This window comes from Cornus florida, unplaced genomic scaffold, assembly GCF_030987335.1.
Source record: "Cornus florida cultivar Cherokee Brave unplaced genomic scaffold, ASM3098733v1 CherokeeBrave_3.0.0_Hap2_Chr08, whole genome shotgun sequence".
NCBI lineage: Eukaryota > Viridiplantae > Streptophyta > Magnoliopsida > Cornales > Cornaceae > Cornus > Cornus florida.
Window position 1 is genome coordinate 81825942 of NW_026775578.1, and position 16130 is coordinate 81842071.

At 39.9% G+C, this 16130-nt stretch overlaps 2 protein-coding genes across 2 annotated transcripts; one reads left to right on the forward strand and one right to left on the reverse strand.

Moving 5' to 3' along the window:
* Nucleotides 1-1081: 1081 nt before the first annotated feature.
* LOC132270524 (uncharacterized) lies at nucleotides 1082-4627 on the reverse strand. The gene is made up of 2 exons (XM_059771700.1): nucleotides 2678-4627; nucleotides 1082-2533 (listed from the first exon to the last, which is right to left on the reverse strand). The coding sequence occupies exons 1-2, from the start codon at nucleotides 4625-4627 to the stop codon at nucleotides 1082-1084; spliced, it is 3402 nt and encodes a 1133-aa protein (XP_059627683.1).
* Nucleotides 4628-11863: 7236 nt separating this feature from the next.
* On the forward strand, nucleotides 11864-15898 carry LOC132268201 (cell division cycle 20.2, cofactor of APC complex-like). Its single transcript, XM_059768990.1, has 6 exons — nucleotides 11864-12415; nucleotides 13299-13571; nucleotides 13976-14245; nucleotides 14361-14942; nucleotides 15057-15371; nucleotides 15467-15898. The coding sequence occupies exons 1-5, from the start codon at nucleotides 12308-12310 to the stop codon at nucleotides 15195-15197; spliced, it is 1374 nt and encodes a 457-aa protein (XP_059624973.1). The 5' UTR covers nucleotides 11864-12307; the 3' UTR covers nucleotides 15198-15371; nucleotides 15467-15898.
* The last annotated feature ends 232 nt before the right edge of the window (nucleotides 15899-16130 follow it).

The window sequence follows — 16130 nt, forward strand, 5'->3', positions numbered from 1 at the left end:
TGGTTCAGTCAGAATTTCCTCCTCCAGAAACTAGTCATCAGCCACTCTTAGTGACAGACATAGCCGAATCATCTAAGGTATTGACTATCTCATATCCCAAAAAAAAAAAAATTAAGATCTAATCTTTCCTCATTTTGTCAGGTGGTGTATGAGAAAACTCAAATTGTTCCTTTATTTCCTCCACAAAAAGCTCTTGCTTCATCTCTACTGGCCTTGAGCAATTTCTTTAAGGATGTGGTGGCTTCAGTGACCGAAGAGAAAGAAAGTGAATCTTCTGGAGCCACCCCAGTCACTTCAGCCAATATCCCTATACAATCCTTAGAAGAGACCAAAAAATCTTTACTTGAGATTTTGAAAAGAGATGCTGCTGATCTTCCTAATTTTGAAAGTGAGCTCACAGCAGTGCTTTCTACACTCAGCCAGTACCCAGACTTTCCGGTTGATCTTCAAGCCACTATTGCTACCTTTAAAGGCCAACTACCAACTCTGACCGATGATATTTTCCAAGCCAATGAAGCAATCAACCAATTCAACAAGAGTAAAAACAGGAAGGATACCCTTGCTAACCAATTGTTAATTCAAGCTTCCTCCTTTGAAAGAGTGAATACAGAGTTCATCGGCCTTGAGGAAAGAGAGCATGTCCTTCAGAAAGAGATCGACCAGATCCATGCTCGTAAGGCCATCTTGTCTGCTGAAGCTGCCACATTGCAGTTTGAAGCTCAAGACCTTGCTCACGAGCATGCAAATCTTCGTGGAGAATTACCTCAATTGGAAGAGTCAAAGAGGCAGGCCATGGTGGCCTTCAATCGGTCCTTAGTTATTTGGGCCGATTTCAAGGAAAAATTTGCAAGCATATGAATTTTTTTTATATTAGCTTCCTTTTGTGGCCATCTTAGTGTATGATCTTTAAATGATGTAATCTTTTACACTTCAATGAATAAATGGCCTCTTTTGTTACTCCAAACAAGTATCAACATTTTAGCAAGAAAAAATTTATTAAAATAGCCAAATCAGCCTAGAAAAATAGGCCGATTTTTATTACATAAAGGTACACATGGTCAGCCATTAGTACTGGCTAACACTAATTTTCCCTTTCAAAGATTGCCGGTACGTACCTCTTGAGGTACTTGCCATTAATGGGATAGTCGTGTAATCGGCCACTGAAATACTTCAGCCTATATGCTCCTCCACTTAAGACTTGATGGACTAAGTATGGCCCTTCCCATTTTTGGGACCACTTCCCATATTTCCTATCGACTTTACCCACTGGCAAAACAAGTTTCCAAACCAAATCTTCTTCATCAAAAGACTTAGGTTTTACCCTCTTGTTGTAGATCCTCATCACCTTCTTCTTGTGAGCTATGATATGATCCAAGGCATCCCTTCTAACTTCATCCAAATCTTCCAATTCTACCAACATTGCTTGAGTATAATCAGCTGGAGTTAGATTATTTTGAAAAGCAACTCTGGCTGATTTAACCTTCATCTCCATAGGCAGAACAGCATCATGACCATAAGTTAACATGTATGGTGTAACTCCTGTGCCTGTTCTTTTTGAGTTCCTATAGGCCCATAAAGCTTCAGACAAAGTCTCATGCCACCTTCTTGGCTTATCTTTGATCATTTTTTCAATGATCTCTATTAAAATTTTGTTTGAAGATTCGGCCTGGCCATTTGCTTGAGCATAGTATGGCGTAGAGGCTGACATATGAATATTCATGTTGTGGCCGAATTGTAGTACATCAGTTGCCCTAAATACTATTGCATTGTCTGAAACAAGTGTTTCTGGAATCCCAAATCTGTGGATGATATTTTGTTCCATGAAATTAATCACTGTTTGCTGATCAACCGCTTTGCAAGCCTTGGCCTCAACCCATTTAGTAAAATAATCTGTGGCAACAATCACCCAATGATGGCCTTCGCTTGATGGTGGATTAATTTTACCAATAAGGTCAAGGCCCCAACCTCTGAATGGCCAAAGTTTGATTATTGGCTGTAATTCTTTTGCTGGTACATTTTGAATCGGCCCGTGTCTTTGACAAGCTTGACAACCTTTTGAGTAATCTATGCAATCTTTCCTCATTCTCGGCCAATAATATCCATACCTGCGAATCAACCATCTCATTTTAATCCCAGCTTGGTGAGCCCCACAGCTGCCCTCATGTACCTCGGCCATAACCTGAAGTGATTCCTCCTTGCTTATGTATTGTAGTAGGAGCCCATCTTCTAACCATTTTCTGTATAGATCCCCATCTAGAAGCACAAAGTTGATCGCTTTTCTTTTAATACTTCTATCAGCCTTGATGTTTGGATTTCGAAGAAACATTATAAATGGTAACCTCCAATCATCGTCGGCCAAATCTTCTACATCAATTGTCCAAGTATCAAATAACATAGTATTTCTCAATTCGGCCGATGGCAAAGATCTTCGTGTTATCTTTATCAACTGATCTTCTATTCCGGCTGGTACTCTTATTCCTGAGGCTGCTTGGGCCATGCTGTTGGCCTCCTTATTCTGCCCTCTCGGCCAGAACTTAAGTTGAACATTATCAAATTGATTAATTAATGAAGTGGCCAGAGAATGAAACGGCCTTAATTGCCAACTTAGGCACTTAAAATCTTCAGAAATTTGGCTAAGGACTAAGTTTGAATCTCCCAAAATCTTTACATCTCTAACAGCCATTTCAATTAAAATCTCCAGGCCGATTATAAGCGCTTCATATTCGGCCTGATTATTTGAACATTTAAAATCTAAAAAGAAAGAGAATGAAGCCTTTCTGCCAGCTGGCAAAATAATAACAATACCTGCTCCTGCTCTATCAACCGTGCTTGATCCATCAAACATCAAGATCCAAGGAGTTAAGAATATAGCTGATGACTCCAATTCATTATAAACCCATGGATCAATATCAGTTGAAGGATGATCGGCCAAAAAATCAGCCAGAACCCTTCCTTTTACTGATTTTTGTGGGACGTAGATAAAATTGAATTCCATCAAAGCCAAAGCCCACTTACTTATTCGGCCAGTGATCAATGGCCTTGATAGCATATACTTGATCACGTTAGTCTGACAAAGAATGTAAACATCAACAGGCCGCATGTATACTCTCAGCTTCTTGGCTGAATAGTACAAAGATAAACAAAGCTTCTCAATTGAGGAATATCTGCATTCTACATCAGTTAGTACTTTACTCAGGTAGTAGACAGCCTGCTCCTTTCCATGTTCATTGTCTTGTGCGAGCATACTACCAATTGATTCTTCTGCGGCCGATAAATAAAGCTTTAACGGCCACTTCTTTCTTGGAGGCATTACAACCGGGGGGTTTGCCAAATACTCTTTTATTTTGTCAAAGGCCTTCTGATGGGATTCGTCCCAATGAAATTTCTCATGTGACTTTAATTTTACTAAAGTCGAAAAGACATGCACTCGGCCAGCATGGTTAGAAATGAATCTTCTAAGAAAACCTACCTGGCCGAGGAACCTTTGCACTTGTTTTTTGTTGGCTGGGGCCCTAGCATTTATAATAGCTTTGACCTTGTTCTGATCAACTTCAATACCTCGTTTGTGTACCAAGAACCCCAAGAAATTCCCGGCTGAAACTCCAAATGCACACTTCAATGGGTTCATTTTCAATTTGTGAACCCTCATCTTTTCAAAGGCCCTTTTCAAGTGTTCCAAATGCTGTCTCTTGGCCGATGATTTCACAACTACATCATCTATATAAATTTTCATGAATCGGCCAATCATATCATGAAAGATAGAATTCATTGCCCTTTGATAAGTAGCCCCAGCATTTTTTAGGCCAAATGGCATCACAATCCACTCAAAAGTACCAATTGACCCAGGACATCTAAAAGCCGTTTTATGAATATCTTCCTCGGCTAAATAGATTTGATTATAACCTGAATGGCCGTCCATAAAAGACAATATTTCATGCTTAGCGGCCGAATCAATAAGTTGATCGGCCACAAGCATTGGATATTCATCTTTTGGAGTGGCATTATTTAAATTGCGAAAATCCACACAAACTCTAAGTTTACCATTCTTCTTCATTACCGGAACAACATTAGACAGCCATTCAACATACCTAACTGTTCGAATAAATCCTGCCTTAAGAAGTCTCTCAATTTCTTCTTTAATTTTGAGCATTACTTCCGAAGACATCCTTCTTGGTGGTTGTTTATATGGCTGAAAATCTTTCTTGATCGGTAATCTATGTTCTACCAATTTTCTAGACAGGCCAGGCATCTCTTCATAACTCCAAGCAAAGCAATCCTTATATTCATTTAATAATTTAATCAAATCGGCCTGAAATTTAGGCTCAAGCAAAGCACTAACAAATAATGGCCGATTATCTTTTTTAGTACCAACATTTATTTCCAATAAAGGATCTTGCACCTCTGCTTTATTATCTTCCATCCTGGAAGGGGCTGACTCCAAATCTTCAAGTTGGATTGCATCCAGCTTTTCGAAACCTTCTTCAATTATATCGGCCGTGCTGGCCGATACCTCTTCATATAGCTGTTCTTCTCTGGCCAGTCTCTTCTCAGCCAGATATGCTTTCAGTCTTATGCAAGTGGCCCTGAAAGCTTGCCGCTTCTTTTCTTCATTGGTTTTGTAATCCATCAGTAACATCTTCAATGTCCTTGATGGTCGACCTGAAAATATCAATTTTCGGCCGAGCTGCTTCTGACAATAATTCTTTAATATCAGCGTTAATTAAATTCTTCTTCATTGTTGCCGCTGCTGGTCGTCCCATCCTGTTAATGCCAACAAATTTGATAAGTACAACAGTTTCATCATAAAGTGCAGCCTCAGCCGAATACACCCTAGCTATAAAGGGTTTGTTATCGGCCTCAACAATTTTTACCTCATTTCCATCCCAAAAAATCAACATTTGATGCAAGGTTGATGGGATGCACATGTTAGGATGAATCCAATCTCGGTCTAAAAGGAGATTATAGGCCGTGGTTGAATCAATGATAAAGAAAGCCGTAAAGGATGTCTTCCCTCCAATAGTAATTTCCAAAGGTAGAATACCTTTGGTGTTACTAGATCCTCCATTAAAACCACTGATGGCCACGTCGGTTGGAACTACATCGTCCATGGTTTTACCCAATTTCTTCAAAGTAGTTGCTGGAATGACATTCACCACCGAACCATTGTCAACCAAAACCCTATTGATTGGCTGACCCTCAACCCATACTTTAACATACAACGGCCTCAACTGCTGTGTCATGGACAAAGGTGGTTTTTCGAAAATGATTTTATCGGCCTTAGATGGCTGATCCTGAGAGATCAATCCTATCCCGGCCGATGAACTTGTCGAATCGTTCTTAATTTCTGAAGATTCAGCCTTTTCCTCCTGCTTGGCTGACTCAACATCCCTGTTCATCGTTGGTTCTATCCTTGCTTCAAACACAGAAGGCAAAACAAATACCATGTTACAATTTACCTTATTCGGGAGAGAACCAAAACGAATTCTGTACTTGGCCGCATGCTTTGGATCCTGGTCGGGCTGATCATCTTTTTCTTCATAAAAGCATGCCTTATTCTCAAAGGATGTAGCGACCTCCATGTCTTCAGCCACCACTGGTTCATTTTTCCTTTTTAGTTGATCATGGTCGATCTTGTCTTCTTTCCTTTTGAGTTCTGCATTTTTTCTTTGCATCCTCCTTTTTTGAGTACGTGTAGGAGGCTGCTTAGGAAACTTTGGGTGACTTACTTGAGTCCATCTGCCATGGTCAACCAAAGGAGGTCTAACCGTTCTTACATGGCTAGATTCTTCTCCTTTTTGAACCCATATTTCTGACTGAATTGTTGGTTTCCTTTTGAAACTAGGATAAAAATGTTGTTCTGGCAGGACTCTATCGGCCACCGATGACTGAATGATTCTCACTGCCCTCGGCCCATTTTCTCTAAATATTGATCGATTGATTTCTTCGTGATTCTGTCTAGGCTGATGGCCTAACCTTTCATGGACACTACGCTTTCTGGTTGATTGGAAATAGCCCCTCTTGTCTAAGTCATTCCTTTGGCCTTTGCAATTTGGACAACAACCATGGTTGATGAGGGCAATTTGAGCTTCTCTTAACTAAATTTCCAATTCCTTAACTTTCTGCTCATCATTACTGGCCGATGAACTACCAAGAACTTTTGGTAATCTTTCCTGTCTACCATTATCAGCGGCTTTTTCAGTTGCCAGGCTGATTACATTGGTACTGACAATATTAGGAAATGGATCGCCATCGACCCCCATTACATCTGGCTTCTTTTTAGGGAATTTCAATACACCTTCATCGATAGACTTCTACAATACATTTCTAAATACATAACAATTGTTAGTAGTATGATTCCATGAATTATGAAATTTGCAGAACTCTCTTCCTTTTAAATCATTGGTCGATGGTATATTGTGTCCTTTTGGCAAAACGATTTGTTTGTCGGCCAACAAATGATCAAAAATTTGTTCTGTTTTGGCCAGATCAAATGTATAAACCTTACCAGTATCAGCCGTACCCTTCCTGGCCGATGAAGTCGATGGCTGAGTACCACTAGTGGATACATTTGGTTTTGTTAAAACGTCACATACATAAGGTTTCTTTAGAATGACTTCGGCTAAATTAGCTTCAAAATCTTCCTCTTCAACCACATCAGTTGAATAAACTTCATAGTTGGGGTCCCTATAGTACGTACCTTTAGAGGAATTTTTTCGTTCTTTCTCCTCTTTGAGAACCAACTCATACCTGGTAGCTTTCTCGGCCAGGTCATACATGTCACAAAATGGAACTCCTTCAAACCTCTTCCGAAGTTCAAAATTAAGGCCGTTCAAAGCCAAACAAATGTACTCCTGTTCTAGAAGAGGTACACGACATCTTAATCTTGCTCTCCTGAATCTTGCAATGAATGTCTCGACCGATTCACTAGGCAATTGACTTAGCCTTGATAAATCGGCCAGAGTAGGTTCTGTCTCCGTACGGTAGAACTGATTGTGGAATAATTCCTCCATCTGTGGCCAATTAAAAACAGAGTTAGGAGGTAGACGAATATACCATGAAAAGGCTGCCCCTGTCAAAGAGTTAGGAAAAAGTCTCAATTTCAACCACGGGCTAACACTGGCCTCTCCACATTGAACCGTGAATCGGCCAATGTGTTCCACGGTCGATTGATTCCCCTCTCTGCTAAAGGTTACAAAGTCAGGGACTTTATATCTTCTAGGGAACTCAACTTGGTCTACCACTTCTGGATAAGGAGTTCTATAAATTGGTCGACCGGCACCTCTAAGTTCCAGGCCATATTCTTCTGTGAGTAAATCAGCTAATTGTCTTCTATCTAACATGACTTGAGGTGGCTAATTTAATATTAGTGGTACCTGATTAAAAACTGGCGGCTGATTAGCCGCTGGTTGATAGCAATTCGGCCAATCATGTGGCTGATTAGCCATATTCTGCACCCCGAGCCCTACCTGTGGTGGCACATGAGTATACAGTGGGTTCGGTGGCCTCCACCTGATCTGATTGCCCCCCGAGTTCAAAGGCATCCGAGGAGGGTTTGGTAGAATTACCTGTGGCTGTGAACCTACTACTGGTGGCTGATTAGAACCTGCCAACGTAGGCTGAGGATAGCTTTCTGCCCAGGTGAGTAGCATATGAACCGGCTGACTTGATGTTGCACCTGGTTGGAGTGTCACTACTGGCGGCCATGGCTGTGATGTTTCAATGGCCCTCGCTGGCCGAGCAGCTTGTGATAGATTCGGCTGAGAAGCCGATTCCTAATTGTTGGAGCTGCTAGCTTGAGTCGGCTTGTTCAAAATAAAGGCTGAGAGTTGGGACATATTTTCATGCAAGTCATTGTAGCGTGCTCCCATCCTTCCCATTGCATTTACGAAGGAGCTAACCTGTGCTTGAAGTACGGCTAACTCATCAGTAGGACCTGCTGCCGAGTTCTCAGCCTGTACTGGCTGATCGCCTTCCTCCAAATCTTCATCAGTAGCCACTGCCTTAGAATTTTTTGTGGGCCGCGGCATATTTGCCTCTTTTATAACACTCTAGTAGTGGTCCCACCGGGCGTGCCAAAACGTGTTTGCGCGGTTTTTGTTCCCTACGCCGGTCGATGGACTCTTCGCGGGCGTGCCAGAGTATTTGTACAAAATACCCAAAATATGTAATTGAACACCAGCCTATCCCTTTTTCCCGATGGCTGACTCTCAGGCGATTGTGTGGGAGAGAGACTAGTAAGAACTCCCAGTAAGGTTCTTTTATGCCTTGTTTGTAGCAAGAACTTTTTAGAGTGTCTAAAGAAATGTAACGGCTGATGAATGTTTGAATGGATGGAATGGCCGAGTGAAGACAGGCGGCAAGAACTTAATCGATCGCCGGCCGAACGTGATGGCGAGAACTTAATCAATCGCCATCAGCCAAACACAATAGCAAGAATTTAATCGATCGCCACTGAAACGTGATAGCAAGAATTTAATCAATTGCCATCAGCCAAGTAATGACAAGAATTTAATCAATTGTCACTACGATTCAATGGCAAGAATTTAATCAATTGCCATTGAATTGAAAGCCTAACTAAAATTGCGTAATTAAAATTGGCATAATTGAAATTGAAAGAAAGTAAATGCCTGAATCGAAATAGTTGACAATGATCTAATCAATTGCCATTAAATTAAAATAAAGAAATTGATAGGAAAAATGACGTAGAGTCAATTGAAAACATTTTTAGTTGAAATGCATGTTTTGTGGTGGTGCTGGACGAATTGGAAATGGAGTACAATACTTCTATTTATAGAAGTTCTATCTCAACTTATTTTCCTAATTAATTGCTAGAAAATCTCTTTTGCTTCAATCATTTTCTTTTGAAATTCAAACTGAGCTACGACTCAACATTCCTCGCCTTCAATATCGATGCTCCAGTTTCAATGGGAAAGTCTTTACTGAAATCTCTCTTTTCCTTGATTTGCTTTACTTTGTTGCTGAAAATAGGTCGTATTCCAGTAGTCTTTCACGTCTCTTCTCCTCTTGTTTCGTCTTGCTTCAAATAGAATACCTTTGTTGAAGAAAATATTGATTGCTAAGAAGTTGGTAGAAAGCTACTGGAAGATTGCTAGTAAGTTGCTGATTTTTAGCAACTTCTTTCTTCAAGCTTGACTGAAATATTTCCCTTAAATGGCTGGAAAGCCATTTATAGCCTTGACCCATACACTCACGTGGCTGCCCCTTCTTTTTGAATTTCATTTCCATAAGGATTCAATTTCCTTTCTCATAACTAAATCCCTATTTTTTAGGAACTTAATTATGTCACCTTAGCCAACCTCTCCCAATGTTCTATTTCTAATGAAATTTCCTTTTGAAATTAACACAAGTCTCGGTTGTTTAGTAACAACCCTTTTGGTGAGGTGGCTGAATATATAGATATCCTCCTAAATCTTCTCCTACTATTTCTCCATTGGCCGACCATTCTTGGACATGCTCAACACTTACCGGCTTCCCATTGGTCCACATCGCTGCTGAAGTGGCTGCCAAGTTTTGGTGCCAACAGCTATCAAGATCGATCTAATGAAAGCATTCAACTCTATTGGGTGGGATTTTATACTTGACTCCTTAACACTCTTTGGGTTTCCAGTTACTTTTGTTGAATGGATAAGGGCTTGTATCATTACACCATCCTACACTGTCTCTATTAATAGGGAGTTCCAGGGACACTTCAGAGGGGTTAGAGGGCTGGGACAAGGTGACCCCATCTCTCCTCTTCTCTTTGTCATTGTTATGGAGGTATTCACTTCTATTACAAAGAGACACATCATTGATAACCCTTGTTTCAATTATCACTCTAGATGCAAAACTCTGGCCATCTCCCACCTTACTTTTGCAGACGACCTTCTACTCTTCTCCTATGGGGACTTGGCCTCTATTTCCACTCTCAAGAATGCCATTGATCACTTCATTGCCCTCTCTGGACTCCGTATCAATAATCAAAAGAGTTGTTTTTTTGTTTCTGGTGTAAGCAATGCCATGGTAGATGACATCAAGTGCCTATTGGGCTTTGATCCGGGAGAGTTACCATTCAAATATCTTGGTGTTCCCCTTGTTTCTACTACCATAAGGGCGGCTGACTGCAGAGGGCTTGTAGAGAAAGTCACAAGAAGAATTTGCCATTGGTCATCTAGTTTTCTATCTTACGCGGGTAGAATCCAATTGATACAATCGGTTCTATATAGCATGATCAACTACTGGATAGGACTTTTTCTTTTGCCTAAATCAGTCCTAGCAGAGATTGATGGACTCCTAAGGAATTTCCTTTGGTCTGGGACTGACTTCAAATTTTCAGGGGCTAAGATTACTTGGCCTGCTGTTTGCATGCCCAAGAGTTGTGGAGGGCTTGGCTTCAGAAGTTTGGAAATTGCTAACACGGCGGCGTGCCTCAAGCTTATGTAGAATTTCGTTTCCTCACATAGGGAAAATATTTGGGTTAGTTAGGTAAAGGTGCAACTAATTTGAGAAAGGTGTTTTTGGATTATGCCCACACCACAGGCATCTTCCAGTAGTTGGAAGAAGCTTATGCAGCTTAGAGGTGTGGCTAGATCGATGATTAAGAAAAAGATTGGCAGTGGTTCACAAACCTTTTTTTAGAATGACAACTGGCTTCAAGGTGGACCTCTTGCCTTCAGAGCAACCTCGGATTGTATCAGGGACTCGCATATTTCAGTTGAACAGAAGCTCTCCACATTCTCTGCAAACAACAATTGGGATTTCCCGGTCCCAATTTCTCAACACTTCCCTGACCTCTTGCTTCTTGACCCCCCCAACAGTTCACCTGATAAGGATGTGTGGATTCCCTCACCATCTGGTGAGTACTCGCTCAGCCATACAGTCACATGGCTGGCCCCTCATCATCAACCACGACAATGGAGTCATTTGATTTGGAACTCATTCTCCATCCCGCGGTGCAAAGTTTGTTTGTGGCTGGCTGTACAGAAACGGATCTCTACAAAGGACAGAAGATGTATGCAGTCGTTCCATGGATCTAGACTCTGCCTTCTCTGCCAATCGGTCGATGAATCCCATGATCATTTGTTCTTCTCGTGCACCTTCTCCAGATCGATTTGGAGTTTCTTACAGTCCAAGTGTAGATTTCGTGCTTCTCACCTCACATGGGAAGAATTTGTCACCTGGGCATCTCACAAGTGGAGGGGTCGATCTCTGCAGAATTCAGTTAACAAGTTTGTCCTCTCCACCATTGTCAACCGGATTTGGACCGAGCGCAATAAAAGGATCTTCCACCATAAAAGAAGCTCTCAATCAAAAATTTTGAAGCAAATCACGAACATGGTCAAGCAGCGTCTGGGATCCTTGAGGGTTAAAGACTCATTCATTGCAAGGAGACTTGTTCTTGACTTGGTATCTTCCACAAGCTTTCATCAGACCACCACCTGAACCGGACTGAGCGAAGGAGGCTCTGCCTCTGTAATCTGAAGCCACCGGATGTGTTTTGTTGTTAGAGGTAAGATTAGTCTATTAGTCTAAGGCATAGACTATAAATATCAATAAATTAATAAATAAAGCTTGATTGAGTGATGGATTTGTAAATTATCCCAAAAAAACAACCTACTGAGGGTTCAAATATATATATATATATATATTTGAATATATATATAATTTTATTTTTTATTTTATTTATTTATTTGTTTATTTTATTTTTTTCTGTATTAGCCCATTGGAACACGAGGGCTAAAATCTTTATCAGACTCCAATAAAATTATCACATTGCCCTTCAGTAAAGGCTGAATCACAGTTCTCACCCAGGGTATTTTTGTCAAACCAATTTCCAACGGCTCTAAACTCGAGATCGCCCGGCCGTTGCAATATTCTGTAAGCAACGGGCACACCAAGCTAAAAAGGAAACCCTAATTTTTTAAATATAGAAATATTGTCTAATCAGTGTGATACTACACCATCGCTCTCTCTGATCAATACTCGCTAAAAATCAACGAAGCCACCATCGATTTCTCATCGGTGTTCTCTCTCTCAATAATCAACGAAGCTACCATCGATTTCTCATCGTGTTCTCTTTCTCAATAATCAACGAAGCTAGCATCGATTTCTCATCGGTGTTCTCTCTCTCAATAATCAACGAAGCCACGGGAAATTGATTTTTCATCGTCTTCTCTCTCTTTATCTCACTGTTTTCTCTCTCTAAAACTCTATTTCTTTAATCTGGTTTTCTGTTTTGCAGGGTTTTATTTTTCTTTTCCCTTTTGATTTTGTAGGTATCTTTTTTTTTTTTTTTTTTTGTGCTAACGTTATGGATGCAGGATCTAGGAGGATCTCTTCTTCACGCTTAATTTGCAAGACACAGTCTCGATGCCCTCTTCAAGAACAGTTTATGCAAAGGAGAAATGCTCGAGAAAACGTATGTAAAGCAGACATATTCTCTCATATAGTCATATGTACTCGATTCATATTTGGCATGAGTTTTGCTTTATGATCTAAATGTAGATGGGTTTTTCAGCTGCATCAAATTTTGGGTTTTGTTTCGCAATTTTATATGTAAATGTAGGGTTTATTTCTGACATGATTTTGAAATTAGGGTTGATCTGCTCTTGATATCATGTCCAGATTAGGGTAAATGTTTGGAACAACGATTCATATTTTTGGCATGAGTTTTGCTATATGATCTAAATTTAGATGGGGTTTTTTTTCACCTGCATTAAATTTTGGGGTTTGTTTCTCAATTTTATATGTAAAATTAGGGTTTATTTCTGACATGATTTTGAAATTAGGCTTTATCTGCTATTGATTTCATATCCAAAATAGGGAACAAGGATTCATATTTGGCATGCGTTTTGCTTTATGACCTAAATTTAGATGGGTTTTTCACCTGCATCAAATTTTGGGTTTGGTTTCTCAATATTATATGTAAATTTAGGGTTAATTTTGGACATGATTTTGAAATTAGGGTTTATCTGCTCTTGATTTCATATCCAAATTAGGGTAAGTATATAGAACAAGGATTCTTGCTTGGTTGTAGAACTAGGGTTTTTTTTTTTTCATAATTATATTTCTGTAGCTAGGGTTCTGTTTTAATACAAGCTCTAATTATATTTGTAGGCCTCACTGGTTCTTAGTGTGAGTTTCTTCCTTATCATTGTTGCAGTTCTCTTCATACTTAATTTGCTTGGAAATAGGGTTTTCTTCATAATTGGATTTATGAATCAATGGTTTTGTTTAATACATTTCCTGAAATTCACATGTTTATGTGGAACTCATTGTAATTTTCTTGTTTGCGTCAACAGTTGGATAGATTCATACCAAATCGGTCTGCAATGGATTTCGACTACGCGCATTACATGCTGACTAAGGGGAGGAAAGGTAAAGAGAACCCGGCTGTGAGCTCTCCATCCAGTGAAGCATACCAGAAGCTACTGGCAGAAACCTTCAACATGAACCGGACCCGTATACTGGCTTTTAAGAACAAGACCCCCACTCCTGTTGAGGCGATTCCCTACCATTTCTCCTCATCTGTTCACCAGTCCAAACCAACAAAGCCCCGTCGGTACATTCCCCAGGTGGATACATATTCTAATCTTTTATTGACATGTAATGCCTTTTGAAATTCATGGTATTAAAGAATTAGTTGAATTTGGATTTGGAATGGGTACTGGAAAGTGAACAGATGCTCCCAATATTAAGTGAACTTGAAAATTATCAAAATCAATTATAAGGATATTTGGGACATTACCAATTACACAAATTTATTACCCGTTTAGTTAGAAATGTTGTTGGTTGGATAGTGTGTGGATTGTTGAATTTGAAGTGGCTAGGGTGAACTTAGAAGTTTGGTTTGATAGCTTGAACCCCTGCTTTAAATTCTCCTTGTGTCTTTTGTTTTTGCAATTAAGATTTATTGAATGGATGTTCTTAGGCATAATTCTTATAATTGATTTTGAATGGTGTTAATGTGGTTTTGCAGACTTCTGAGAGGACATTAGATGCTCCCGATCTGGTTGATGATTACTACTTGAATTTATTAGATTGGGGTAGCAGCAATGTTCTTGCCATTGCTCTTGGAAACACGGTATATCTATGGGATGCTTCTGATGGTTCTACCTCAGAACTTGTCACCCTTGATGATGAAAATGGACCTGTGACAAGTGTAAAATGGGCTCCTGATGGCCGACACATTGCTGTTGGCTTAAACAATTCTGAAGTACATCTTTGGGATTCTACAGCCAATCGACAGGTTTATACTCTTTTGAGTCTTTTTACATATTTTCTTGTTACCTGTTCTTTTTAGCTCTTTTTATAAATTATGTTTTGCTAATACTGTGTTTAACTATGGTGTGTAACTTCTGCAGTTGAGAACTTTGAGAGGTGGTCATCAATCACGAGTTGGGTCCCTGGATTGGAACAATCATATTTTGACAACAGGAGGAATGGATGGTCAAATCATCAACAATGATGTAAGAGTCAGATCACATATAGTTGAAACCTATAGGGGACACCATCAAGAAGTTTGTGGGTTAAAATGGTCAGCCTCAGGCCAGAAATTAGCAAGTGGGGGAAATGACAATCTCCTCCATATATGGGACAGATCGGTGGCTTCTTCTAATTCCCCAACGCAGTGGCTTCACAGGCTCGAAGACCACATAGCTGCCGTGAAAGCACTTGCTTGGTGCCCATTCCAGGTTAACTTGCTGGCCTCTGGTGGAGGAGGAGGTGACAGGTGTATAAAATTTTGGAACACCCACACTGGAGCATGCTTGAATTCGGTTGACACAGGCTCTCAGGTCTGCTCTCTGTTGTGGAACAAGAAAGAGCGTGAGCTGCTTAGTTCTCATGGTTTTACTCAGAATCAGCTCACTCTTTGGAAATACCCATCAATGGTGAAAGTGGCAGAGCTTAATGGTCATACATCCAGAGTTCTTTTCATGGCTCAAGTAATAACTTAATCTGAAATTTTTATTTTTCAGAAAGTTTGTTTTTAACAGTTAGCATTTTTTTTCTTCTTTTGTTGTATATCATATTCTGATTTCTCTCGTTTAATAATTCAGAGCCCGGATGGATGTACGGTTGCTTCTGCGGCAGGCGATGAAACACTCAGATTTTGGAATGTTTTTGGGACTCCTGAAGTGGCAAAACCTGCACCAAAGGCAAACCCGGAGCCATTTGCTCACTTTAACCGGATTCGTTGAGTGTCATTGGAAAAGAATTGGTTGAGGAGACGTACACAAGATAATGATATATTAAAGTCAACGAGGCAAACCTGGAACTAGCTCACTTAAACCAAATTCGTTGAAGATCATTAATGTTTGGTATGATGATGGCAAACATAATCTCGTATTATTCTCAAACTAAACTAGTTGCAGGTAAACCATATACCTTCTAAACTTGTGCAATTAGCATAAAAGAGAGACTATGTTATTGTTGACTAACACATCTTTTCTAATTTTCTTGCAAATAGATGGTGAATACAGCGGCTTCTTTCCAACTGGTTTTCATTAAACGTCTAAACATGACCTTGACCTCACGTATTTCTGAATTTTGAGCTCAAGATAGAAGCACCATGAATACATAGTTTTCATTTGTATTTCATTTGAAAGCTTCCCCAAAGTACAATTTGGTGTTTACAATAGAAATCCGTATCTCCCTTTTTTCTACCCTTTCCGTAGAAATGGTAGAGAAAGGGAGATACGGATTTCTGTTGTACACCAAATTTTACTTGGTGAAAAATTATGGTGGACGTAATCGCCCCCTCTTTGTATTTCTGATTTTTGAGCTTGAGATAAGAGAAGTGAAGCACCATGGAAAGGGTAGAGAATAGGGAGATACAGATTTCTTTTGTATGCACCGAGTTATACTTAATGGAAGCTTTGAGATTATTTTTGCCCATGGACGTAGTCACTCATTGTGACGAACCATGTAAAACTGTGGTCTTTTGCTTATGTTCTATGCCTTTTTTTCTTTCCTCTTAAAAGTATCGTTCATGATACCATTATTTTTGGAAGTTGTTAACTACGCTATACCTGAGGGCAACCTTTTTGACATTGACACTGTTGAAACACATTTCTGTGAGGTAAAAGACTTCAATGGTGGAATAAGAGAAGCAGTTAAAAGAAGCATAAATT